This window comes from Pogona vitticeps, chromosome 3 (genome assembly GCF_051106095.1).
Source record: "Pogona vitticeps strain Pit_001003342236 chromosome 3, PviZW2.1, whole genome shotgun sequence".
Lineage (NCBI taxonomy): Eukaryota > Metazoa > Chordata > Lepidosauria > Squamata > Agamidae > Pogona > Pogona vitticeps.
Window position 1 is genome coordinate 198796919 of NC_135785.1, and position 27895 is coordinate 198824813.

The 27895-nt window shown below is 42.0% G+C and overlaps 1 protein-coding gene and 1 long non-coding RNA gene across 7 annotated transcripts in view; one reads left to right on the forward strand and one right to left on the reverse strand.

The window, feature by feature from the left end:
• LOC144588196 (uncharacterized) overlaps nucleotides 1-17826 on the reverse strand; it is a 383241-nt gene extending 365415 nt beyond the window's left edge. Inside the window, exon 1 of the long non-coding RNA XR_013543603.1 lies at nucleotides 17813-17826. This is a non-coding gene — a long non-coding RNA (uncharacterized LOC144588196). The remainder of the gene's footprint in view (nucleotides 1-17812) is intronic.
• Nucleotides 1-25938, forward strand: U2AF1 (U2 small nuclear RNA auxiliary factor 1). Of its 6 annotated transcripts, XM_078390513.1 has the most exons (10): nucleotides 1-198; nucleotides 5267-5354; nucleotides 11127-11157; nucleotides 11727-11793; nucleotides 12530-12596; nucleotides 15101-15150; nucleotides 16666-16764; nucleotides 23252-23385; nucleotides 23503-23595; nucleotides 25290-25938. In XM_078390513.1, exons 6-10 carry the CDS (start codon nucleotides 15121-15123, stop codon nucleotides 25441-25443), a joined length of 510 nt encoding a protein of 169 aa, XP_078246639.1. In that variant the 5' UTR covers nucleotides 1-198; nucleotides 5267-5354; nucleotides 11127-11157; nucleotides 11727-11793; nucleotides 12530-12596; nucleotides 15101-15120; the 3' UTR covers nucleotides 25444-25938. The 6 variants fall into 6 exon arrangements, with proteins under 6 accessions (XP_078246639.1, XP_020639582.2, XP_020639581.2 ...); XM_020783924.3 differs by lacking the exon at nucleotides 12530-12596 and having other exon boundaries at nucleotides 59-198; XM_078390514.1 differs by lacking the exon at nucleotides 11127-11157 and having other exon boundaries at nucleotides 83-198.
• The last annotated feature ends 1957 nt before the right edge of the window (nucleotides 25939-27895 follow it).

The window sequence follows — 27895 nt, forward strand, 5'->3', positions numbered from 1 at the left end:
GTAGCCCTGCCTTTTTGGCATTGATTGGTCGCTGTCCCCGCCTTCGCTCGTTTGAGTGGGAGTAGGGCGGCGGGCATTTCCGTCGCCGCCTAATGACGTCTTAGGTAGGGGCCGAGGTGTCCGGCGGACGGCCGGGCAGGGCAGGTTGTAAGAGATGGCGGAGTATCTGGCCTCCATCTTCGGTACCGAAAAAGACAAGTGAGTGGGTTCTTTCTCCGGGCTTCGAGGGCCGGCTTGGCTCTGCGTCAACGCCTGCTGTCTATTGGCGACGGGGAGGGGGCGGGGGCTTGGGCCAACACTTTGGCGGGGCCATGCGTAGCAATGGCTTCCCACGAGGAGCCTCTGTTCTTCTTTCTTCCCCTCTGTCCCTCGCTTTTGCGCGTGCGCGCTTTCCCGGCCGTAGAAGGCTCAAGCGCGCGAAAGCCTCTGGGTCTCCTTCCGTTGCCGACGGGGGGCCGCTGCCTCGTGGAAGCCTGAGAGGCGTTTCTGATAGAAGTTTGCTGGAGCGCGCGCCCGCCCTTCCTCCATCTTCTTTCACGAGTCGGGCGGCGGCGGGGGAGGGGAGGGGAAAGGGCGAGCGCGGGAGTTCCCTTTCAGAAGACGAAGCGCAGATGGCGGGCTGGAGGGACGGCGTGGAGTTTCCCCATCTCGGCTTTGCCGCCCTGGGAACCCGCGCGCAACCCGGGGAGCCTTCGGAGGGAAAGCGAGGCGACCCCCCCCCCCCGACGGGTTTAGCCGCCCCTTCTGTGTCTCGGTTCTCCTCCTGAAGAACTGCAACCAGGGGGAAAGGGGGCGATAAAGCATCCGTGTGGCAGAATTGTTAATTTACAGGCCTAGTCTCAGGCGTTCAAAATCTAGAATCTGCTTCTGGTCACCTCTGAAGCGTTTAAAAGTAGTGTAGGTGGGATTCGAGAGGCTCCCTTGGTGCCTGCTGGGTATTCACAGCGAAGGCTTTATTTTCGAATCCAAAGTCTCTCTCCCCCCCTCCCCCCGCTTTAATCAGGCCCAAGTGTCTCTCGTGAATTCTGCAGTTTTAGCTTTTTAACATTTTGAGAACTGTTTTTTATTTCTAGGTTGTATTTGTATTGTTTTAAATTTTCTTTTTAAATGTTTGCTGCTTTCATGTCATTTTAACTTTATAGCCACCAAAACCTCAGTTATGGGGTGGTTTAGAATTAACAAGTAAAACAAATATTATTCACTCAGCAAACATACATACTGTTTTTCTGTCTCATTGAAGGCATGTAAGGCACATTAACCAGATACTCTACACTTCCTTAAAAATGACTGGTAGAATGGCAACTATTATGAAAATCCTGTTGAGGGGTTTTCCTTTTTTTTGCATGGGAACGTTTGGCCCCCATCTCCACTTACAAGAACACTAAAGCACTGAAAACCAGCTTTTTCCTCAACCATCCGTCACACTCATCCTCTGAGTAATCTTGAGATTTTTGGCAGTATTGTCCACATTCAAGCAGCACTGAGACTATGAATTTCTGCATGCTTGTGCAGAAAAGCACAAAACTTGTGTCTCGTACTGAGGTTTTTCTCACATGTATAAGATTTTTTGTGTGACTTGCAGCAATTTAGAACCCCAGTAGCCATCTGGAATTATTCCATCATGGTCTCCTTCCTACTCCTATTACCTGTCTACCTGTCTATTTCACACAGTTCTCTTTCAAAGAAACCAATGCCACTATCTTTTTCCATTTCATTTCCCCAGCAGTGGTGGCTAAATTCAGAAAGAAGGACATAAAACACAGTTGCTGTTGGCAAAGAGTGGTTGTGTAAAAGGACAATAGACATTTCTTTCTTGGTTCTTGTTCCTTCTATGCTAATACACTGAGGGTTTACTAGAATATGCATTAAACATATCGGGCAAAACCAAATGAAAAATAAAGAACAAAAATGCTGTGGCATCTGAAAGACTAACTGCTATATTTTAATGTGAACTCAGGAAGTGTTTGAGGAAATGGACTGTTTGACGAAAGCTCATATTAAAATACAACAGTTAGTCTTTAAGATGCTACAACGTTTATGTCTGTTTTTTATCTCATTTTTGCTTAATATGCCAGCAGAGACTGACACAGCTACCTCTTCCAAAAGTAAACACTATGCTTACTACAAAGTTGTCATGTTATATATGCCTTGTGTATATGGTCTGGTCACAGCAATGTCATGCTGCTAGTGTTACATCCGCATCTAGCAGTTACCCACCTATTAGATTTCAGTTATGTAGTTATTAAATAGCATACAGTAACTGTAATAATGAAGAAGGCTCATTCTTGAATGCTTTAGGCTTCATGTGTCACAATGAGTACACAGATCATTTCTTTGTTGAAAATTACCTCATTAGATGAGCCTATAAACCCAGTCAGTTACTGGACCTAAGCTTAGTATTGATGTAAAAAGTCCCATTCATTCAGCGAATCTGATTGTTGGGATTAACTAATAGATTTAGGCCAAAGTTTTCCAAGCAACAAATAGTATTAACAGACAAACTCCCAACTTTTGTTTGTTGGAGTTTATGAAAAGCAATCTTATATACTCTGATAAAAATAGCCTTAAGACAAGGAATGATTGTTGATTATTCTTTAGTATCCCAAAACATCACAACAACTGCAATGTATTGCTGCTGCTATCTATCTGTATTCCTTTGATATTGCCTCATTTGACTTGCCTATTGGCCTTGCTGACATGAGAGCCAGTCTGATGGAGTGGTTAGAGTGATGGACTAAGATTAAGGAAACCTAGGTTGAAATTTCTGTGCTTAACCATGGAAATTCAGGGAGATGGCACTGGTAAAATCAGTCTTTAAATATCTTACCTACCTTGAAACACCTATCAGGGTTTGCAGAAGTTGGATGCAACTTGACAGCAAATAACAGCAGGGGATGATTATATAGACTTCAGAAAATTAGCATGGCACAGTTTTCAGTTGCAATTTTACAATACAGATACTGTTGTAGATGCCAATGCATTTCATAGTATTCCATTACTCCAAAAAGATGGTGCCTGCCTTCGTTTTGTACCTTGTAGGCATTCTGTAATAAGGCTACTGTTATTGAACGTTTCAGTTTGTAACACAGGTAAAAGGAATTCTATAATATGTGTGGTTACTTGGAACTATACAGTGGACCCTCGACTTACAGACGGCTCGACTTACAGACGGCTCGACTTACAGACTTCTCTGGCCGCAAAACTTAGGTTCAACTTGCAGCTGGAGAATCAACCTACAGACTAGGAAAAAAAACCAAAATGGAACAAAAATGGCCGGTTACGGATTAATTGGTTTTCAATGCATTGTAAGTCAATGGAGACTCGACCTACAGACTTTTCGACCTGCAGCCACCGTTTCAATAGGGATTAATTCCATAAATAGAGGGTCCACTGTAACACAGTGGGAATCTGAGCAAATATACAGTGGGGTCTCGACCTACAGAATTAATCCATATTGGAACGGGGTCCTTAGGTCGAAAAGTCCGCAGTTCGAAAATGCATTCCCCATAGGAATGCATTGAAAACCAATTAATTTGTAACCCCCCAAGAAACACCCCCCCCCACACACACAAAATTAAAATAAATGTAAAAAAATGTAAACATACCTTTTCAAGGGTCCCCCGCTGCCATCATCCCCACTGCAGGAGGACTCCAAGGGCTTTAGCGCCGCTGCCAGAGACCTCTCGGAGCTCCTCCGCACCTGCCGACCCAGGCTTTCCCAGGCAGTAGACCGGGCCTACCAGGGGACAGCTTCCCCTGGTAGGCCCGGTCTACTGCCTGGGAAAGCCTGCGTCAGCAGGGCAAGTCCAGGAGTCCAAGCATGGCTGGGATCGCCCAGCGCGGCTTGGCTCCCAGCAGTGGCGGCGGGGGGAGGGGGAACTCCACCTGGAAGGCATCCGAAATCCCCCCTGCCACCGCTGCTGAGAGCCTTCAGAGGTCTCAAACGGCTTTCCCCCTGACATCGGAGGAAGCCCTTTGAGAGCTCGGAAGGCAAAAAGGCAGGGAGAAAGGGCGGGTAATGGTGGTGGACCTCCGAGATGCCTCCCATGGCGGCGGAGAAGCCCTGGAAGGCATCTGGAGGCATATCCACGGCCTACAGACTGGAAGGGGGAGGCGGGGAAAGCACCAAATTTGAATTTGGTGCTTTTCTCACCTCCCTCTTCTGGTCCGTAGGCCGATTCTGCAGCTGCAAGTCAAAATAAAACTTTGTGGCCTGAGAAGTACGTACATGGAGAAGTACGTAAGTGGAGCCATTCGTAAGTCGAGATTCCACTGTACCTAGAATCAAACTACAGTACAGTGGTGCCTCGCATAGCGACGTTAATCCGTGCAGCAAAAATCGCTGCTAAGCGATTTCATCGCTATGCGATTTTAAAAAGCCCATAGAAATGCATTAAAACCTGTTTAATGCATTCCTATGGGCAAAAAACTCACCTTAAAGCGAAGATCCTCCATATGGTGGCCATTTTCGCTGCCTCTAAAGCGAGGAATCCGCGCAAAAACACAGCGGGTGATCATTTTTTTTAACCCGGCGGCCATTTTGGAACCGCCGATCAGCTGTTAAAAAATCATTGCTTTGCGAAGATCGGTAAGTGAAACAGGGAACCGATCATCGCAAAGCGATAAAACCTCATAGGAAACATCGCAATGCAATCGCTTTTGCGATCGCAAAAAGTTAATCGCTATGCGGTTTCGTCGCTAAGTGGAGTGCCCGTTAAGCGAGGCACCACTGTATTTAAAATTCCAGCTTAAAACATAATGGCTAAGCTCCTGTTGCTTAATGTAGTCAATTGCAACTAGAGTAGGCCCACTGACTTGCCAAATCCACATTGATTCAGTGAGCCCGAATTACAACTTACAATGCTAAGCAGCAGGATTTTACCCAGTAGATTTTGTGTATTACGTGCACAGCTCTAGTTCATAAAGTCATTTGTATAATCCTCTGGGTTTTTTAAAAGGGAAAGTAAGTTGATCTTGAAATACCCTTTTTTCCAGTTGATTAGTTTCACTGGAGGCTACTGTCACTAACTACATTACTTCAACAAATTAGCAGAACATAATTTAGACTGAAATGGGGTTGGGATGGGAGCCTTGTATTTGAGAAGTATGAGATAATAGCATGAGTTACAGAAAGTGTGTGAGTTTGAATACATTCCCTTCTTACAACAGCCACAATACTGATTAATTTGTTTAGCTTTGACTGTGTAGCCAAATGCTTTGCATTCTTGCTTAGATTTTTCTTGATTTTGTGTCATTTTCTCCCCAGAGTCAACTGTTCTTTTTATTTCAAAATTGGAGCATGTCGTCATGGAGATCGGTGTTCTCGATTGCACAATAAACCAACATTTAGCCAGGTTTGTGTTATTTCTCTAGTTGCAGGAATTTTGCAAACATCTTCCCAGATGACCCTGACTTTCAGAGCTCTGCCTGTTTGTTTGATTTCTAGATATGTCATTTGCCTTTTAATTTTTCCCACAAGTTGTTTTAATGGTTCCTTTTAATCTATAATGATTATAGAAAATGTTTTTGTGCATTTGCTAATTAGAGGTCAGCCAGTGGTAACCTTCAAGGTAATGCTTGGCATAGTAAATATTGAAATGTTTAAATTGATCAAATACATCAGCTTTCAAATTTGACTGAAGTCTCCTTTAATCTTTTGCCTGAGTAAAGCAGTTTTAGTAAATGACAACATCACATTTCTACACTTATAATAAAAACTGGCATTTAAAATTGGGTAGTCTCAGCTACTTTACATTGCTTAAAATGTGGCTTGTGTGGAATAACTACTTGACCCTATTGAGTGGGTGCTTGTACTGTACTTATTAGTGATATTATTTAATCATACTAGTGATATTAAAATGGAAGTAATACATGTATGCTAGTTTGTTTAAATACGAACTGGTTGTGACAGTTGCTAATTTTGTTTCTGATACTGCCCAGATTTTGCTACTGTGTTTCCCCAAAAGTAAGACAGAGTCTTTTATTAATTTTTGCTCCAAAAAACACATAAGGACTTATTTTCAGGGGATGATTAATTCTTTTCACGTACAACAATCTACATTTATTCAAATGCAGTAATGTCTTCTTCTGGTGGAGGCGGGATTTCATTTAACTGGGGCTTATAGTACGAGCATCCTGAAAAATCAGACTAGGGCTTATTTTCAGGTTAGGTCTTATTTTCGGGGAAACAGGGTATAGAATATTTTGTATCATTTTAATAAATAAAAAATTAACACTTTTGAAAGCATACAAGCTTTTTCACCAACCTACTTACCTGCTTACAAATACCTAAATACTAAAGTAGTCAAAACACAAATTATGTGTTATGTGCAGGAGACCCAAACCATCAGGCAGAGCAGTGCTATCAGGGTGGGAGCAGAAAAAAATAGTGGGGGAGCCACCAGTATCTAAGCTCTACTTAGAGATAAAGGGGATAGATTTTTCCACCCCCCCTTCTTTTAAAAACCCCTTCCACATGGGAGGAAAGTATGAGTACAGGACTGAAAAACAAAAAGTAGGTTTGCAAAGCCTAAGACAATAAAGAGGTTCTTACCTGGTAGGACTTTAAATAGTTTTTATAACAAAGGTGCCAGAACAAAATGGCCTTCTCCCTAATACGGTAGCTATTCACCAGCTCTCATTTGGCACAGTGACACAGAGAGGGGCCTCAGAAGATGGTATTTTGGTCTGGAGGAGGAAATGATCCTTCAAGTAATTTGTCTCCAAACCGTTTAGAGTTTTATAGTTTAATACTAGGACTTTGAATTGGGGTTGGAAACCAGAGTAAATACAAAAGGACTTGTACAACATGAATGTATCAGCCAGCGCTTGATAACAGTCTTTCTGCCTAGATTTTTTTGTCTGCTGAAGTTTCTGGATCATTTTGAAAGGTAGCTACATGTATCATGCATTGAAAGTTTTCTTCTAAGGGTGCACAGAGGAGCAGGCTGGAATACTGTACTGTTAAGCAGTGTTTCTTGAAATGGTGGTCCACAGACTGGTGCTGTCAGAAAAAAAATTCTTTAAAATAATCAGTCTTAAAAGCACCCTCCACCAAAAATCACAGGTTTTTATACCCTGGTCAGAAATATGTCAATCTCAGCCATCATTTCACATGCAAGTTTAATGATGATGATGGTTACTTCTAAACTGCCCATCTGACTGGCGTTCACTTTCAGTGGTGGACAACACTAAAACAGCTGTAGAATACACAGTTTAAATTAAACAACAAATGGAAGTGAATTTAAAAATTAAAATTGGTCAAGTGATTGTAGATGTTAAACATACATTCAAATGGAGCTGTTAGGCGTGGCATGATTTAGTAACCCTGTGAGAATAAGAAAGTTTTGGAGACTTCTTAAAACTCTTCAAGGAGGTGAATCCCAGGCTCCAGTTCATTCCAAAACATAGGCGCAACTGATGAGAAGGCCTGGTTCCTTGTTTTTTTCGTTTCAGATCTCCCTTGAGGTCAACATCCTCAGTTGCCCAACTCAAATGCATGGGTAGGACAGACGGGTAGGACAGGCAGTCCCTCTTGGTAGGAGGCTTTCTGTCATGTATTGAGGTCTCAAACCATTTAGGACTTGATAGGTCAGAATCAAGAACCTGATACAGAAACAGACTGGTAACCAGTACAAGGTGGGCAGTGTTGAGGAAATACGTTGGTATATATTAATTCCCCTGACTAGTCTGGCTCCCATATTCTGGACCTGTTGAATTTTCTGGATCAATCTCAAGGGCAGCCCCACATAGCGGACATTACAGTAGCCAGTCCTTGGTACTACCAAGGCATGGACCAACACCGTAGGGGCATGCTGTCAAGGTAGGAATGGAGCTGTACTATGTCTAAATTAGAAGTTGGCTGACCGGACCACAGATACTATCTGAGCATCTATCTGCAGCACTGGGTCCAGAAGAACGACCAAGCTGTGACCTTAATCTTTAGTGGAGAGAGTGTACCCCCAATTAAGGGGTCTCCCAATCTGCAAACAGCAGGAGGCCCCACCCAGAGGACCTCTGACTTGTCTGGGTTTAGTTTCAGTCTTTTGGTTCCCGTCCACTTCAGCACCACAGACAGACAGTGCTTAAGAGATAGGATAGCATTTACTGCAGAGGGTTGGAATGAAAGATAAGTTGGGTGTCATCTGCATACTGATCATGTGAAACTTCAGATCTCTGGATTACTTCCCCTAGTGGTCTCATGTAGATATTAAATAGCAGAGGGGAGATGATTGATCCCTGTGGGACCCCACAATTTAGGGTCCAAGGGGCAAAGAGCATCTGCCCAAGCTGTACTTTCTGGGGATAGTCCTCAAGAAAAGATCAGAGTCAGCACAAGACCAGACCTTGATCCCCAATCCAGAGAGCCTCTCCAGTAAGATACTGTGGTCAACAGTATCAAAGGCTGCTGAGAGATCAGGGCGGACCAATAGGAACACCTTGCCCTGGTCAGCCTCCCTCAGAAGATTATCTAGGGTGACCAATACAGTGTCCAATACTATGGCCTGAACCAAGACTGATGGGGCAAAGGCATTGACGTCATCCAAGAGTGCCTGAAGTGGCAAGAACCCTCTCCATTAGCTTGCTCAAGAATGGTATGTTGGTGATGGAGCTATAGTTGTTGCAATTGTTCATCGCCAAACTAGTTTTTCACCAAATGGGCCTAATAAGCCTCTGCTTAAGGGTCTGAGGAATGTGGCCCTCCTGGAGAGATGCATTAATAATTGCAATGGCTAATTCTTCAGTTATTGGTCTGGTAGCTTTTAAAAGCCAGACTGGGCCAGGATCTAGGAAGGTTGCAGTTGCCCTACAGCGACCAAGCATCCTGTCAACCTCAGCTGAAGACACAGACTGAAACTGATTTAACAGAATTGGACAAGCTGGTGCAGTGGATGTCTCAGTCACAGCTACTGCAGCAATGTGGTGGTCCAGGTCCCATTGGATAGCCTCAGTTTTGTTATTAAAGAATGCCGCAAACTGGCCACAGGTGACATTGGGAGGCTTGTCACTTTGACCAGTCACAGATAAATCGTATACTATATATGCAATAGTTACACCAGATGGTTCTGGGCCTCATTTATCCATGAGGAGTAATATGATCTGGTTGCTTTTACAGCTGTTAGGTAGGCCCTAAACACAGTTTGGATGTTAGTCTAATTTCCATTGGGCCCCACCTCCCAATGCTCTCTAGACTTCTATATTGTTTCATTGCCCAGAGCTCTCGTGTGTACCGTTGAGTGGACTCAGCAGTGGAGAGAGCATTTGGGTGTGATCCTGTCATCTGCATGGGTGGCAGCAACTTACTGTCCAGTGACATGGACACCTACCAGATCAGCCGATATCCCTCCCATTGCCTCCTTGGGTTACATGTCACATGCCAAGTATTTCTTACTTGTTTGCAATTTAAAATTAACCTGACAGCCACCATGGGAGTTGAATTCTTCTTCTAACATCTTGCTCTCCCAATTACAATCCATGTTTTTTTAATACCTCCCAAACTGGCAATCTTACACTGGTCCCTGGCATGCTGGAAGAAAATTGCTGGTTTACCACATCAGTTAGTCTGGGAGGCAGTGGTTTATGCAAGTTTAGCCGCCTAGAGTGGACGAGTCACCCAGATAGGCGAGGTATAAATCAAATAAATAAATAAAGTTTTAATGTATCACATTTTCATTTTTGTGTATTTGCTCAACATTTTTCATGTTGATGAACCATCAGTAAAATACTATAGTTTTGATTTAATGGTGCTAGCATCTCCTGTCCTGGGTACTTGTTTCATATTAAGTTCACATATTTCATATTTGTATTTAATTGAGCATTTCGATAGGAATGCTGGAGTAAATTATTTTGTACAGCAAGGTTTTGTAGTGTTTGTGACTACAGAATTTTCTAAAGAATATACTTGCTGTTGCATGTAGTTTATGGTAATATCTTAGTATTAAGATCCTCGTAGTACAGTGGTGCCTCGCATAGCGAGGTTAATCCGGAATGGATTAACCTTCGCTATAGCGAAACATCGCTAAACGGAATAAAAAAAGCCATAGCTTTTTTTCCTATGGCTTGAAAACTCACCGTTAAGCAAGGTTCTGCCATAGCGCCGCCATTTTCGTGCCCTCGGTAAGCGAGGGCAGGGCACGAAAATGCGGCGCGGACCTTCCGGCGGCCATTTTGGAACCGCCGATCAGCTGTTCTCCCCCGCTTCGTTATGCGATATTCGCTAAGCGAATCGCTTAGCGAATATCGCAAAGCGAAAAATCCCCATAGGGGCCATCGCTGAGCGAATGCTCCAGCGATGGCCCAGAGCGCCTCGTTAAGCGATTTCATCGCTCAGCGAGGCGCTCGTTAAGCGAGGCACCACTGTATTACTAAGATCCTCAGTATAGGTAGTGAAGACTGAATAAGATTATATGGGTGGGAATTCAGGATGTCTTTGGATTATACATGACACGCTTTAACTTGCATTTTCCAGCTGTTTGTAAGGATTGCTGAAATTTGATAGATGTGGGTGTACACCTTCTGTAGCTTGCAGTTTAAGCAAGATTCTGATATTCATACCTTTCCATTATATTGTACACACTTATTTGTATGCATGTGCTGAAAGAACATTAAAAAATACATCAGTAGCAATCAGGAATAAGATCAAATAGTATGCTTCTACTTATTCCCAGCATAAATGGCAGATGTCCCCCCTTCCTGCAGTCACCACTTCTGATGAAGGATTGGAGATATTTGCCACCTTTTTATGCCCACCTAGGAAATTGCTTTACTAAACTATGTGGTTTAAAAGACAAGGTTTCAGGCTCTTGCCAATTTCAAAAAACCCCACAATGAACATAAGATTCTGTTGCATTATGAATTTGAAATAATTTAGGTAAACAAATACAGATGTGCTTCTCGTTTTCTTTACTGTGACTAGGAACCAGAGGTTAGCACTGGCTGGTTTTCTATATATAAAGATAAGTTCTGAAAACAGCATTTTAAAAAATGCAGTAAATGTTATTCAGTTTGAATGAAAGCTGATGCAAACTAACATTTTTAATTAAGTAACATTGAGCTGCTTACACTAATATGGACATTAAGATTCTGAGATGTTAGATTACTAACTTAAACATGGTTTGTTTTTTCAGACAACTTGATATTAAGAAGAACGATACAAATGTAAGGTTTCAAGTCTGCCTGGCCAATTCTTCAAGTAGAAAGCACAAAGCCTGAAAGGATATTCTTTTCTTAAACATCTGCAAAAAGCGAACATGTAGAAACTCATATTATTGAAACAGAAGTTCCACCAAGAAAACATTTGATAAGAGAAAGTGGAGACTTCTTGTGACAGTAGCCTTTTGATAGAGGTGCACTTCATGTCATGGGCACTGTGCAGGATTTTTTTATGGCTGTCTGTACTGAATAGGGATAAAATTAGATGAAAATCTACTATGTATATAACCAGTTACAAAGAAATTGTATGACTGATTCTACTCTAGGACCTGGGCTGAGGATACCTAAGCGAATTCGGCAGCTCCATGGTGAAATTAATAACTGTTTCGGTAATATGAATGTTTGAATTGTGTTTCAAAAGCATGTTGCAAATACACAAAAAACCAAACAAACCCAAACATATGATTTGAATAGATTTTATATTAAACTGTTCGCAAAAAGTTGTCTCTTTGCAATTGTCTATTATATGCACAGCAGCCAGTAGAATTCCCCTTTTTATTTTTTTTTCCCCGCAGACCATCTTGATTCAAAACATCTATCGTAATCCCCAAAACAGTGCACAGACGGCTGACGGCTCACACTGTAAGTCCCACAGTTGGAGAAATTTTTTTTTTTAGGATGGTGTTAAGAAGCCATTCCTAAATATGAGAAAATCATGTTGGCTTCTGAGCTGCTGACATAAAGCTGTTGCAAACAGGACAAGTGATGGATCTCTTATAATAATGATCAAGAATTTGCTAAATGCCTATGTGTTAAAAGAATAGTGGTTTAATAAGAAAAAGCTGTTGGATTTTTTAAAATAAATTAGAACCTTATATGTGAGTACAGGAACACTGCTTTATGCTACAGATACATGCATTAGGCATTTATCAAATACCTTGATTTTTTTTATCTGAAAACATGGGCATTTTTACTATATACGGTAAGTGAAACTTAGATTTTGTTTGAACTTAACAAACTTAGGCAATAGAGATTTCATGACAGCCTTATTATTGTGTGTTATAATAGAATCTAGTTCCTGACAATTTTTAACCTTTCCACATAGTAAGGATTTTAATAGTTTTAGATGCAAAGCCTGTGATGCTCAAACAACAGTTGCTGCATTTTAAATAAATGCAATAATAGGTGTTGTGAGATCTCTATTTTTTAACCTTAGATGGTTCAGAGAAGCTAAATAGCACATATTTCCCTCATGGGAGAAAATATAACATTCTCTCTTTCAGCACTGAGACTCAACTAAAAGTGATCACCACAAGGAAACCAGTTTCTTGTTAAACTTATTTTCCATAATATAAAGTTGTTGCGTTTTGTATTTCAGACCATTGCCCTCTTGAACATTTATCGTAACCCTCAAAACTCTTCCCAGTCTGCTGACGGTTTGCGCTGTAAGTTCATACAAGTTCCTTCACTGGTTCCCTGGGCTTGATTGTCAGAGCTCAGTGTCAACTGAAGCTGGTCTACCATTTTTAGTTTAATGGAGCAAACAGACCACATTTTATGAAATGTGCCTGAAAATTTTTTGTCCTTTTCATAACCCATGCCCCCAAGAAATTTTGAAACTTTGGCTACCTGCCCATTTTATGTTTTTTAAAAGGAACACTTTTAACAGCATCCTTGAGACGGCTGTCTCTGCCCCATCCTTACCACTGGTCTCCACCATTTCAATGTGTTCTTGATATGTTTAATGCAACACATTACTGTAATCTAAAAATTAGATCATCATATTAATGTAACTGAAACATCTTTCCATTTGTAGATGTTTAAATCACTTTAATTTGATCTCTTTGCATAGGTACACTTAAAATTGCTTCCTTGCTTTAAAACCTGAAATTGTGAACGGATAGTTGTTTATGGAAAAGTGTGGAGATTGTCTTGAACTAATTCTTAACACTTGTGTAGTTATGATATGTGAAAAATCTACATGTCTACTGTACATCAGTAGAAGTAAGTGACTTTCAAGGGTAAATGAGCTAATCTGTGATTTGCTCGTGAAACAGTTAAACAGTGCAATGATTAGGGAATTTATTGTTAAGCACAGCCTGCTGTTCACAGCGCTGTTTACACTTTTCACTGCTAAATAATATGCAGTGATGTGTTCTTAATCTGGGCATGTGCTAAATTTTCCATCAACTTGGTAATTAATTCATATTAAGTTGCATGGTCTGCTTTGGACTTGTTAATTTTTTTGTTCGGAATTACTGACTGAACAAGCCTAATTACAGCAGTAAGTCTTATAAAGTAATGTTCAAATTTAATGTTTAATATCTGATATCAATTTGATAATTTTGCTTAACAAATCAACAGCTTTTTGCTGTTCTAAGTATTGCATGGTTTGGCTAGCAAAAATTTTCATTGTTTAACTATTCTACTCCCCATTGATGTCATACATTGGTTGTGTTTAGTAATAGTTTTCTGGTGGTGTACTCATTCAGACTAGCAAAGCATCATCCCTTATTCTGGTTTCATTAATATTATCCTTTACAGGGAAATGATTTTATTATGTTTAGGCAAGTAATATATGGCAACAATTGATAACACTTTAAAAATTAAAATTGCATTTAAAAATACTGGCAGTGCACAATCTTTCTTCCTTTTAGGGCCTATTAAGTCATATATTTGTCAGATTATTGGAGAAAGTTCAATGATTTTTAAAATGCATTTTACAGAAGTTTCCTATTCTGGATGTATTGCTCTAAATCCGATACTGTCCTGGCACTGCTTTTTCCCTCCCTTTTCCCCTGCACATTTTTGTTGCCATCTGAAGAATGGCTCTGAAGGGTGTCTCCACATTCCAAAGCAGTTTTTAGGGGTGCAGGGAGGAGAGAGAGTTCTGTTGGTGGAAACATCTTTTGGATTTATACTTCCTGGATTTAGGCCACTGCCTGTCTGTCAACATTTGGTGCTTTATTTGATGTGTGTCCTTTAGTACAGACTAAAGAGCAGCTCAGTTAGATCCTGCTATTTTTTTTTCAGTGAAGGGTATGAGAAACAGATTTTTAAAAAAATATTCCCCAATCTTCAAATATTTCAGATTCCTGCTTATAAAATATATTTGTTTAAAAGATTAAATTACATTTTGTCCTCTGTTTCACATAGTTTTAAGCTATTCCTTCTGATAAGACCATTTAGAATCAGGTGGATATAAATTGATCGCATTTAATATTTAATGTGTGCTAAATGTATAGAATATCAGTTTTTGCCATACTTGTTGGTTTGAGATATATGTATTACCTGCCTTTATAAGTACAGGTGGACTAGTACTGCAAAGGCCAGTTGAAGGCATGGAAATACTACAGCATGACGTGCTTTAACTGCTCTGAAGAATGTGAGAGACTGAATTGGCTTTTGAAGAAAAAAATGATTCTCTTGCCACCTATTAGTAAACTTAGTTAATAATTGAAAGAATGAAAAATATAATGGCTTAATAATTGTGTTCAATAGCAGTTTTAAATTGTACCAGCAAACAAATTTTAGTGTATCTTTAAAATGAAATCCATTCACAGAATATTTTATTTCTTCCTTTATTTGAGTCTTGGCAATCATTCTTCAAAAGCTGTTATGAAAAGATGCTGCGTTAAAAACTCACAATAGTTGGAGCAAAGAGATTGTGTTCTATATCAGATCAATTTCCTCTGATTAAGCCACTTACTCTACCCAAGTGCGCTGTTAGGTTACTGAATAAAATGTCTAAGAGACTGCTGTAATTTCTTTCCTTTAAGGACTTGCAGAACTGCTTATGGCCTACTCCTAATTGTTAGCTAAATGTTTCACTTTTTTTACTCCAATAGATGGCTTCTATTCATATTTCTCTAAAATATTTTTTAATGTGATAAAGAACTTTTGCATTACCAAAGGATACATTCTAATAACTATGACTTGGTATTTGCAGGTGCTGTGAGTGATGTTGAAATGCAGGAGCATTATGATGAATTCTTTGAGGTATGTTAAACTTAATAATGCTTTGCACAATTGATGTCATTGTGAGTAACAAGCATACATTAGTTGAAATGTTCATCTCTGGTTTATCATGGAACCAAAAAAAAGGCCAACCATAGAGTCTGATACAGAAACAAAAAGAGATGCTTTCAGAAGTTTTCAGAAGTGCCAGCTGCGAAAATGTATTGCACTGGTACCTCTGAGAACTAGTTTTTTGGTTAGCCTTTCACATGGGCTTGATCCCTTCCCTCTGGTTTTGAGTTATGTAGCAACATCTTAATGATAAGAAGAGAGTATGCAGAGAGTTTCTGATTCCAGAGGCTCTGATTCACAGGAAGAGTTTTTTCCTTGTTCTCAGATGTTTAATATTTATCTATCATATTTGCTGATGTACAAGATGACTTTTTGGGCCCAAAAAGCATGCCTCCAAGTGGGGGGGTCGTCTTGTACGCCGGGTGTACTGAATGATGCGGGGCCGCACTGGCCGGGGAGGAAGGCAGGCAGGCAGGCAGGCAGCCGGTCTGTATGGAGGGAGGGAAGCACAGCCTGCCATGCCTGAGTGGACAGAGCACGCTGGCCCGCGCCGCTGAGCCAGCTGCGCGCTCGCTCGCCCGCCACCCCCCGTTTCCCCTCTTCCTCCTCCTTAGCCTCTTGCCTTCTTCCTCTCCCTCTTGCTGCTGAGCCAGGACGCTCGCTCGCCCGCCACCCCGTTTCCCTTTTCCTCCTCCTCAGCCTCTTGCCTTCTTCCTTCCTCTCCCTCTCGCTGCTGAGCCAGCACGCTCGCTCGCCCGCCACCTGCCCATTTCCCTTTTCCTCCTCCTCCTCAGCCTCTTGCTCTTCCTGGCCCTCTCGCTGCCATTTCTGAGCTGCCGCCGGGCTGCCCACTGCCCCGCGCCGCTGAGCCAGCCGCACGCTCGCTCGTCCGCCAACCCCCCCTCGTTTCCCCTCTTCCTCCTCCTGTTGGGGGGGTTGTCTTATACAGCCGGTCGGTATGATTTATTTTACTTAATTTACAGTTTTAATTTTTTTTTCCTTCTCTTTTTAAAATCATTTTATTATTTTAATTACCCCAGTGCTTTTAGACTATTAATCTGCCAACCAGCCAGGTGAGTGTTGCCTGGTATCTCTTAGTGCAGTGATTGTTGCTCCTGGCTCCTTTCAAATATTTATTCTTTGTTCTACGAGGTTTTATTTAACAAAACTTTCTCTACAAAGACTCACTGTTGAGTAGTCTTGTTTGCCCCACTATTCTTATCTTAATCATCGTTCCCAAGAACAAACAATAGATTATGAAAAATGTAGTGGGTTAGATCCATATTAAGTTAATTTACATGAAAAAAGTCATTTAATCATTTCATTTTAAAAGTATAGTTTCAATTTGAATTAACAAAGTCATTGTCAAGACAGATGTAGCCAAGAAATTAGATCAGAAAAATGGGACTGAGTTAGCAATACTGTATTGAGACTTGCTAATGTATGTAGCTTAGATCAGATTAACACTGGATTTTTCTCATTCAGGAAGTCTTTACAGAAATGGAAGAAAAATATGGTGAAGTAGAGGAGATGAATGTTTGTGATAATCTTGGAGATCATCTGGTTGGAAATGTATATGTAAAGGTAAGATGCAAAAACAAGCTTAGATGCGCTGGTCAGGATGCAGTATTCTTAGATATACTGCTTTGCATGTTTGAAGAAGGTCTCTGGTACTTGCAAGTGTAAACTACAGTGTGGTGTGAAACATTCATCACTAACCAAAATCCTATTATGTAGTTATACTGGCAGAAGGCCAGTGATGGAACTTGCAACAGCAAACTGATATGAACTATCCAGCAAACTGATATGAACTATGTTTGGATTCCTGGTTATATGCTGAGCCATCCAGCTAGCACACAATGAGGGATCCAAGGACACATTAGTTTGTAGGAATTTTCACAGCAAGTTATGTCTTTGCCCTTCCACTAAATAGCTGCAATACAGGATTTGGGCTGATGTGCTTCAGTTAAAAACCAAATTACCCCAATAAGAAACATAAAAGAAGAAATATATGTGATCTAAACACAAGTAGTTAGTTCCATACAAGTCTCCTCTTTGCTATATTATAATAGTTTATGATTTAGGATTAGATAACTGAGGAGATGGTGTTTGCTAAATATTGGTGATAGAAGTCTATGTAAAAAAATCTTATTGTTTCTCACTATCTTGATATCAGGATACCTTTGATAAGTGTTTTATATTTAATACTAGTAATTCTTAAAAGTATATACCGTATTTTTTGCTCCATAAAACGCACTCCCATCCAAAAAGGGGGGGGGAGAGTATTTGCGTCTTATGGAGCAAATACTGTGAAAATGGTGCAGACTCCCAGAGCCCATGCCGCCGTACTCCTCCTCTTCCATCGCCCCCCCCCCGCTCCGGGTCTCTTTCGTCTCTCAGCATCCCCCTCACTAGGCTGGGACCTGAACGTCAGAGGGGCGCCTGCTGTAGCCCCATGCTGCCGCCACCATCACCAGCGGAATGCGATGTGAGGTGAGACTCGAAATGGGGTAGTGCAACAAGGTCCTTCTTCTCCTCCTCCCCTCCGTAACTTTACTCTCTTCTGCTTGTTCGTCTCAGCTTTCTTCTAGGCTTCGCCTTGCTTTTCGCTCTGCCAGCCCTTCCTTCGCACACACGGGGGGGGGGCCTCCTCCTCTTCACACTTCCCCCTTCTTTCCTCTCCCCTTCCCACCTTCCTCCTCTCTCTCTCTTCTGTCTCTCAGGACACCTGTCAGGGACTGCCTGAGGTGTGTCTTCTGCACTCCCCCAAAAGTAAAGGTGTGTGGGGGGAACCAGGTAACGATAAATGAGAGCGGGGAGCCCACAATTACTACTTGGGCTATGGCACCGGCCACCACCTGGGCCACAGGGGAGATGCTGCAGTGCCGCCCAGACAGCCAGGCATGACAGAAGTTTTTTTCTCCTGTTTTCCTCCCTCTAAAATTACATGTGTCTTATGGTCAGGTGCGCCTTATGGAGCAAAAAATACGGTACTTAACAAGTATTGGTTAATATAGGCACTACTTAAATTATTGTGTGAGTGTATTTGACAAAATTTCATGCTCTGGCATATCATCTGAAAGATTAAGAATAGGCATGGGCAGTTATTTAGCTCTGCAAATTTTGTTCATGGACAAAAAATACACAATGTTTTGCTACCAATTTTACCTCAGTCATGTTCCATTTACTTGTCCAAGACAATTCCCACTGTAGTGCAATATTTGCAATCATTATATAGCTGGCTGGCTGGAGAGTCTATGGAGGATCAGGCACCTTCAGATAACCTTTAGAGTAATTGCATTTTTGTTATGTAGTATATGTCTGGGGAAATTTCTGGCCTGGACTCCCTTGGCCTGCAGGACTGGGCCCCTGCTGCTGCTTTGGGCTACCCCACCCCTTTTTTAACACCAGCCACCAGGCTGGGAGGGGAGGGAGGCTGTAAAAGCCAGAAGCTTGTGCCAGGGCCCTGCTAGACCAGCGTTCCTGCTGTCGGGGGAGTCGCCTGTGATACCTGCCGTCCCCAGGCACTATTATTTGCCATCGGATTGCATAGTGACCCACAGTGGACCTGATGGAACAGGAAGGGGGGGAGGGCATTGGAGGGGGTAGCCATTGAGGTGGTGCTGGGTGGGGGAAGGAATGGCGGTGGAAGTAGAACATGCCCGCGTAGGAGAAGAGAGGTTAGATACCTTACATCTATCCCCTCTTCTAGTTCTGCCCCCAACCAGATGGTATCAGGTGACCATGTCAGCAAACCTTCGAGCCACACGGTGTTGTTGATGAACGCCAGGTCAGTACAAAATAAGACTGCTCTCATCCATGCTGTAATTCTGGATGAGGGTGCTGACCTGGCATGCATTACTGAGACCTGGGTGGGAGAGGAGGGTGGTGTTCCCCTCTCCCAGCTGTATCCACCTGGGTACTCGATCCAGCCCCAGTGTCGCTCGGAGGGTCGGGGAGGGGGAGTTGCTATAATCTATAGGAGTTCTATCTTCTTGACCAGGCTTCCTATCCCTTTGAGAGGAGGTCTTGAGGGCCTGTATTGTGTGTTGGGCTTGCGAGACAGATTAGGGATTCTGTTGGTGTACCACCCACCCTGCTGCATACCAACAGTCGCCCTACCTGAGCTGACGGAGGTAGTCTCGGACCTGGTGTTGAGGACTCCCAGGTTGTTGGTGCTGGAGGACCTCAACATTCATGCCGAGGCTGCCTTGACTGGGGCGGCTCAGGACTTCATGGCCGCCATGACAACCATGGGGCTGTCTCAATGTGTCACACCTTGGACCTGGTTTTCACAATGGGACTGGAAGGTGGTGGTTTGGATGTGGAGGGGCTGGTCGTGACCCCATTGTCATGGTCAGACCACTTCCTGGTCAAGTTTAGTCTATTAGCTGCTTCTTCCATCTGCAAGGGTGTGGGATCTATAAAGATGATCCACCCCCGGAGACTAATGGATCCGGATGGTTTCCTGAATGCTCTGGGGGATTATCCGTCTGATATGGTTGGTGCTCCTGTCGAAGCTCAGGTCACCCTATGGAATAGGGAGATGACCCGGGCGGTTGACACGATTGCGCCTAAGCGCCCTCTCCCTGCTCGCCGAGCCCAGACAGCTCCTTGGTATACTTCTGAACTGCGATGAAGCGAGACGGGAGACGGCTGGAGCGCAGGTGGAGGAAGTCCTGCTGGGAGTCTGATCGGACACGACTTAAAGCCCATTATCGGGCCTATTTCGTGGCAATATGGCTGGCGAAATGGCAATATTTCTCCAGCCGTATTGCTTCCTCAGAATGTTGTCTAGCAGAGCTGTTTAGGGTGGTCCGGGATCTTCTTCAACCGGGAAATCCGGTGGAGGTCCCGGACTGCTCATCAGCTCGCTGTGATGAGTTTGCTACAGTGGGGTCTTGACTTGAGAACTTAATCCATATTGGAAGGCGGTTCTCAAGTCAAAAAGTCTGTAAGTCAAGTCTCCATTGACCTACAGTGCATTGAAAACCGATTAATCCCGTAACAGGTCATTTTTGTTCCATTTTGGTTTTTTTCTGGTCTGTAAGTCAAATCTCAGTTTGCAAGTCAAACCTAAATTTTGCGGCCAGAGAAGTCTGTAACTCAAAAAGTCTGTAAGTCAAGGGTCCACTGTATTCATTTTGAGGAAAAAATCGCTCAGATTTGCAGTGGGCTGGACTCCACTGTTATTGCAAAATCGGAAGATGTATCCAGTGTGCCATGCTTAGGTCAAACATTAATGGATGAGTTTCAATTGTTGAGGCCTAAGGATGTGGACAGGGTGCTTGGATCTGTCCGTTCTATCACCACTCCGCTCGACCCTTGCCCATCTTGGCTAATTGGATGATCTGCCAGGGGGGTTCGCACTTGGGTCCAGGAGGCCGTGAATGCCTCTTTGAGAGAGGGAGTGGTCCCTACCGCCTTGAAAGAGGTGGTAATTTGACCACTCCTTAAAAAGCCTGACCTGGACCCAAGGCTGGTGGTTAACTACTGACCAGTGGCGAACCTCCATTATTTGGGCAAAGTATTGGAGCGGGTTGTGGCCGGGCAACTCCAGGCGCTGCTGGATGAAACGGATTTTCTGGATCCATTTCAACCGGGTTTCAGGCCGGGTTTTGGTACAGAGACTGCCTTGGTCGCCCTGTACGATGACCTTTGCCAGGAGAGAGACAGGGGGAGTGTGACCCTGTTGATACTCCTGGACGTCTCAGCGGCTTTCGACACCATCGACCATGGTGTCCTTCTGCATAGGCTGGCTGGGTTGGGAGTTGGGGGCACTGTTTTATAGTGGTTCCATTCCTTCCTAGCTGACCGAGTCCAGAGGGTGGTTCTGGGGGACAGTTGCTCTGCCCCATGGCATTTATGTCATGGGGTTCCTCAGGGCTCGATACTGCCCCCCATGCTGTTTAACATCTACATGAAACTGCTGGGAGAGGTCATCAGGAGGTTTGGGCTGAGGAGTCAGCAATATGCTGACAACACTCAGCTCTACCTCTCGTTTTCCACCAATCCAGGTGAGGCGGTTTCTGTGCTGAACTCATGTCTGGACCTGATAATGGACTGGATGAGGGTTAATAAATTGAAACTCAATCCAGAGAAGATGGAAGTGCTGTTAGTGGGTGCTTCGCCGGACAGGTTGGAGGGCCATTTCCCTGCCCTGAATGGGGTTACACTGCCCCTAAGGGACAGTGTCCGCAGCCTGGGGGTGCTCCTGGACCCTAGTCTAACTCTGGAAGCCCAGGTGGACTCCGTGGCCAGAGGCGCCTTCCTTCAGCTGCGGAAATTACACCAGCTACGGCCCTACCTGGACAAGCGGAATCTCAAGACAGTTACACACACACTGGTAACATCTTGTATAGATTATTGCAATGCACTCTACGTGGGGCTGCCTTTGAAGACGGTCCGGCGACTGCAACTGGTCCAGAATCGAGCTGCGCGGCTGGTGAGTGGTGGGGCCGCTAGAGAGCACATCAAGCTGATTCTGTATAAGTTACATTGGTTACCAGTTGCTGCCCGGGCCCAATTCTGACCTATAAAGCCCTAAACGGCTTGGGCCATGGATACTTGAAGGACCGCCTCCTTCCATATGAGCCTACCCGGCAGTTAAGATCTAGCCAGGGGCCCTTTTGAAAGACCCATCCGTCAAGGAGGTAATAGGGATGGCTTGTAGACAAAGGGCCTTCTCGGCAGCTGCCCCCAGACTATGGAATGCCCTCCCAACTGAAATTCGTCTGGCGCCAACGTTGATGACATTTCGGCGCCAGGTCAAAACCTTCCTGTTCCAGAAGGCTTTTAATTGAAATAACATCAACTGTGGGTCCTGATGGCAATTTTAATTGTATTTTAATTGTATTTTAATCATTTTATCTTTTACTGTATTGAATTTTAATTGTTGTAAGCTGCCCAGAGACCTCTGGGTAGAGTGGCCAGCATATTAAATAAATAAATAAAGAAAGAAAAAGAAAGAAAGAAAGAAAGAAAGAAAGAAAGAAAGAAAGAAAGAAAGAAAGAAAGAAAGAAAGAAAGAAAGAAAGAAAGATGGTTGCCCCCCCTTCTGTTTCGTTCAGAATTTCATTGAAAAAAATGGAAAACAATACTTCACATAATTCATTTGTTATTTCCTTGTTTTCCACTGGAAATGTAAATAGTGATGCTGACTGTAAAACAGTATAAAGTTTGATATTTTGGAACTAATTTTAAAGTTCAAAATGAATTGTATCCAACTTTGTCCTTCGTTCATAAAAGACTCTTGGTCCATTGAGAAGTTTGTAAGGAATCCTGCATGAACTCCCATGCTGCTCCTGAGGGACTCTGGCAGTCTGGACTAGATGTGGAGATGAATCTAGAGGTTGAATGAGGGATTTGCAAAAATTGCCTCTTAATTTCCCTCCCCCACATGCATTATCCTGCTGGATCACTGTTTTATCAGTGGAGGGTTACAATTTTTACTGGGTCTTGTTCAATGTCAAAATCAGAACAGTTAGCACCTCCAGCAAACAAAACAAGTAAAGAAAATAGGTATAAATATTAAAATATCAAGGAAAGTGTAATAATTCTCTACATGTTAACTTGAAGCAAATCTTACAGGGATTCTTGGATAGGTAAATGCAACAGTGCAGCCTGATCTCTGCTTAGGAAATTAAGTTCACTAACTTCCAGTTAAGCCAGACATCCTGTTGATTCACCCATGACAGCAAAAGGCTGTCATAGAAAGTGCAGATATAGAAAGTGTGCTTCCTTAGGGAGAGGATTCTAGAAGCTAGATGCAACTGCTGAAAGGGCATTTGCTCATCCCACACAGACACATACTTCGAACACACAAGCGAGTCTGTTACTTTTACTATATAGACAGCTTACAATAATTCATCATCACATGCTTCATGACTATGAGAAGGCCCAAACAAATATTTTAGATTCTCCACAGAAGATGTTTTAGTGATTAATTGCTGTGCTGCTTGTAACTTGAAAAAACCAAAAGCAGAGTCTTAGCCTTCCTGTTGACACCGAACATGAATTTTGTTCTCGTAGTAAGTAAAGGTTTTCCATTTGGTGAACACATTTTTTCCAGTTTCGACGTGAAGAAGATGCAGAAAAAGCTGTGATGGACCTGAACAACCGGTGGTTTAATGGGCAGCCAATCCATGCTGAGCTCTCCCCTGTGACAGATTTCAGAGAAGCTTGCTGCCGCCAATATGAAATGGGGTAATGTCTGCTATGCAAATAGTTTTAGAGGTGGCTTAGAAATACTTTTATATGATAATAAATGCTTTGTGGCAGCAAGTCTTCTTAATCATAACCTGCTTAATTCCATTTTTCCAGAGAGTGTACACGAGGAGGTTTCTGTAACTTTATGCATTTGAAACCTATATCTCGAGAATTGCGACGTGAGTTGTACGGTCGCCGCCGCAAGAAGTAAGTGTCTGTTATGTGAAAACCTTTACCCTGTTTCCCCCAAAATAAGACATAACCTGAAAATAAACCCTAGTATTATTTTTCAGGATGCTCATAATATAAGCCCTATCCCCAAAATAAGCCCCAGTTAAGGGAAACGCCGGCCTCCACCATTGTGCAGCAGCCAGAAGAAGATGACATGACTATATTTGAATAAATGTAGATTGTTGTACATGAAAAAAGTAAAACATCCCCTGAAAATAAGCCCTAATGCGTTTCCTGGAACAAACATTAATATAAGACCCTGTCTTATTTTTGGGGAAACATGGTAGGAGCTTTTTAAAAAAAACCCTTCTCTATATTTCTCCACAAAGAGAGAACTCACAGGGAGGGATAGCTTGAGCTGGGTAGCGTTCAGGGTTGCAGAATCCACTTGTATTTTACTAGAACTCCCAAGTTCAGACTCCAATGCAAAGTAGTGGCTTAGGTAAGGAGACATATGGTAAGAATTGAAGCACAGGTGGTCACTGTCTCAGCTTAGGATTTGGTGATCAGCATTAGAACCAAGCTCACTAGTCTTTTGAACCGCAAAATATCATGGATTTTTCCCAAATGTTATTTTTCAGCAATTCTGTTTTGAGGGAAATATGTTTTTTCTCCCTGTTTTAGTTTTTAGACAGGTGAGAAATCCTAATCAGTATGGGTGGGTATAATTCTTCTCAGGAGCCTTTTGCCTCTTTCAGAAATCCTGTTGCCATCCTTGCTCAGAGGTGATCTCCAGTATTTTGACTGTGCTAGTACAACTAATTAGAACTTCATTTGGCCAGTGGTGCCTGTTGTTCTCCTATAGCATTTGTGTGACTATGAGCAGAATAGAACATTGTTTATAATATTTTTGCTAACTCAATATTGAATATGGTCTTACCATTGGTACTTTGTGATCAGTTTTCCTGGGCACTTTATCCATTTTTGGAGGCTTTTTGATTGCAGCATTTTCAAGGTCTAAGGTTTATGCTATCTTCTCATCAGTCCTAAGGGCCCCACAAAAGCAATGGAAATCAAAGCAAGTAATGTAATAAGTTGGTTGTTACGGGTTTTTTGGGCTAGTTACTTTTCAAACATTGCAGTAAGTATAATGATAATGGTTGTTTGAATAGTATAACAAATTGTAGAAGCAGATTACTTTCAAAAATAATTTTACAGTCTCTTGTATTTAATTATACAATGACGTTCCTTTGAAATCAACATATCCTCCTTCCAAAAATATGACAAGGCTTAAAGTATTTATCTTACACCTCGCATTTCTTGTTGCAGCCCTAAGCCATTTGGAACAAAGATGTCATCAGTGAAGAATTAGTCATCCTTTTAAAAAGAGGGGTAGACAAAATCCAGAGATCCAGGGCCCAATATAAAACATTCTCAGGGGGAAAAAAATCCTGTTTTAAGTGGCTGGATAGCCAGTTTGGAGACAGGGTGATACAGAAAAAAAACACTATTCTTGGAGGGTTTTAGGATTGGAAAATTAGTTGCAGGGGACAGTTTCTTCTCATAGAGAATGCGGGGGATGGTTTCTGAAAGCTGGTGAATCTCACATTACCAACCTTCTAAAGGGAGGACTTGTTGCTTTAAATCTGGGATAGAATAGTGACATTGACCATTTATGTGTCTAGCTATTGGGAACAGTTTTCAGTGTATTTATTTTGGTTTTCTTCTAGGCATAGATCCAGGTCAAGATCCCGTGAGCGTCGCTCTAGATCAAGAGATCGTGGTCGTGGAGGAGGAGGTGGTGGTGGTGGTGGTGGAGGAGGAGGAGGCCGAGAGCGTGACAGAAGGCGGTCAAGAGATCGTGAAAGATCTGGACGATTCTGAGCCGTGTCATTTCTATCTTGTCTATTAGAAAGTGTTGTAGTTGATTGACCAAACAAGTTCATAATGAAAATTTTTTTTAAAGATGGGCTTCTGAATAAAAATTTGTAGTGATACAGTTTTCTTTGCGTAACTGATTTCTTATGGATAAATATCATTTCTCTGACCTTAAGGAATGACTGGGGTTACAGTTGCAATGTACTGCGGATGAGCTGGTTTTTATATTTAGAAGTGAATGAAACTAAGTGTATATAATATTTTAATATTATATACATTAAAATGTGCTTAAGCTGTTACATGTTTAAATTTCCCTTTTCTGTTATCTTGTCTGCTTAATTAGGGTAGCTTAGGCACATTTAAAGGAAAGCTGTGCAAGGAGCATCTCTTTACTCAGTCAAAAATACTTAGTTGCATAATTCTGTATGTTTCTTTGTTAACTAAAAAAATTGTGCTCTGTGAATGTGGCATTTACAATAAATCAAATTTTTGACTTAAAAATTTAAAGCCTATTCTCTAAAGCACTCCTGAGTAGCTGGTACTACCATCTATCTGTGCCAGATGTGTTTTCCCCATGTGGAAGTCTTTTACTTTGCTTTGAAGAAAGTGTCACAGAAGACTAAAGAGGGGTGGTGTATATTCATAATAAATTAGAAAGCTATTTTAAGGCACAGTTTGGTTTGAAAAATGCTGATGGAAAAAGTTTTACTGAAGCAAATTTAGTCTGCAGGAACGCAACATGGCCTCATATTTAGGCCTTAGAAACAATGCTGAGAGTTGATAATGTTTAGTCATTTTGTTTGTGACAGGATTCTAGAACCACAGTGCCCAGAGCCGTGACTCTAATTGGTCTTCCCACATTTTCTGGTTTCTTGTATTCCTGCCTTAACTCGACCACAAACTCTTTTCCAGAAATTATGTTGGCCAAAATCCTGTTGTGTAAGTTTCCAGAAGAGTGATGATGTTACCAGCAGGTGGAGTTTAAGTAAATTGCAGTTTGGGAGTAATCTATCTCACTGTATAGAAGTTATAGGAGCCTTGGGATTGAAGGAGGATATTTTTAATTACCAAAAATCTCTATTGCCAGATGTGGTTAACAGCAGAAAGAGATTTGCAGTACTAAAGGCTTTTGTCTGTTCTGCAACTTCCACCCAACAGCTGAAATCCAGTAGTACCTTGCAACTAGAATAGGTCTTAAATTAGTGGAACTAATGAAGAAGTTGACTCACCAAATCCTCACTGGTTCAGTAATCCTGGTCTACTTGTAATTTACTACTGGATTTCATCCAATAAAAATGATTACTTGCATGTTAGACAAACAGAAGGTGTGTTTAATTACTGAAAGTCTTCCCCTACCAAGCATAACTTGCACAACAGGATTTGACCATTGAGTCATTACTTCCTCCTTCATCAGTTTTCATTCCAACCAGCTGGCTTAAGGCACTTCATATTAAATGACTTTTCTTCCTTACAAGCCTTTTGGGAGACATCTCTACTTTCTGTAGGAAATTGCTATTCATTTTCGTGGAACTAGGGTCGTTTAATGTTAGAGAAACAATTTCAATAATTGCTTGCATCCAGTTAGTGCCAAATTCTTAGCTGATAATATCAGTTCTCAAAAATGTGAACTGTTACAAACTGAACTTCTGATAGCTTTAAGTAGAGCTGATTTCAAAAGGCTGTAGACGTAATGGATTTAAAGATTGCAGTTAGCTGATATTTATCTCTACAGTTAACTATTATATTTATTTATCTCTGCCGTATGCCTTAGTTAGCTTTAATTGATTTTGTTTATTTCTGGAAGAGCAATGGAATGTTCTGATATATAATTACCAGCTGGGAAAACTAATCAGGAGGAATGGGTAAGGTTAAAGGGCCTTCTGTGTTCATCCTGTGTAAGTTCTTATGAATATTGCTGTTTCTTTAGTACTAGCAGCAAGGACACAAGAGCCTGCTGTTGCTATACAGCTGTTAACTAAACAGGACCATGGGTAGACATGGGTAGGACACTCACTGGGTGTGCAGAGAGCAGCCAGGGAATGTGTGCATTGAGCTAATTTAAAATTGTAAGTTTTAGTATCTTAATAAAGAGTAGTTAAAAAGTTGAGCTTTAATGTCCTAATAGCAGAGCTTGACACTTTAGACAGCAAATATACATGGCTAGTAAGTGCTCTTTGCTAGCTGCTGAGTTTTCCAAATTCATACCCATTAGACCTGAGAGCTTACTACAGTGTACACAGAGCAGTTCAGTAACTAGAAGCATAGCCAATTTTTGCGCCCTTGAGAACTAGCTAAAATTTAATTTACATCTTTATAGCATAATAATTTAACTCCTTAATGAAATGGAGAGGAGTATTATCTCCTGAGTAAATCAAATGCTTGGGAATAATCAGAGGTTCTATTCCTGGCCTCTAGGTATGGCTGATAAAGGTAACAATTGAAACCATTTGGAAGCATA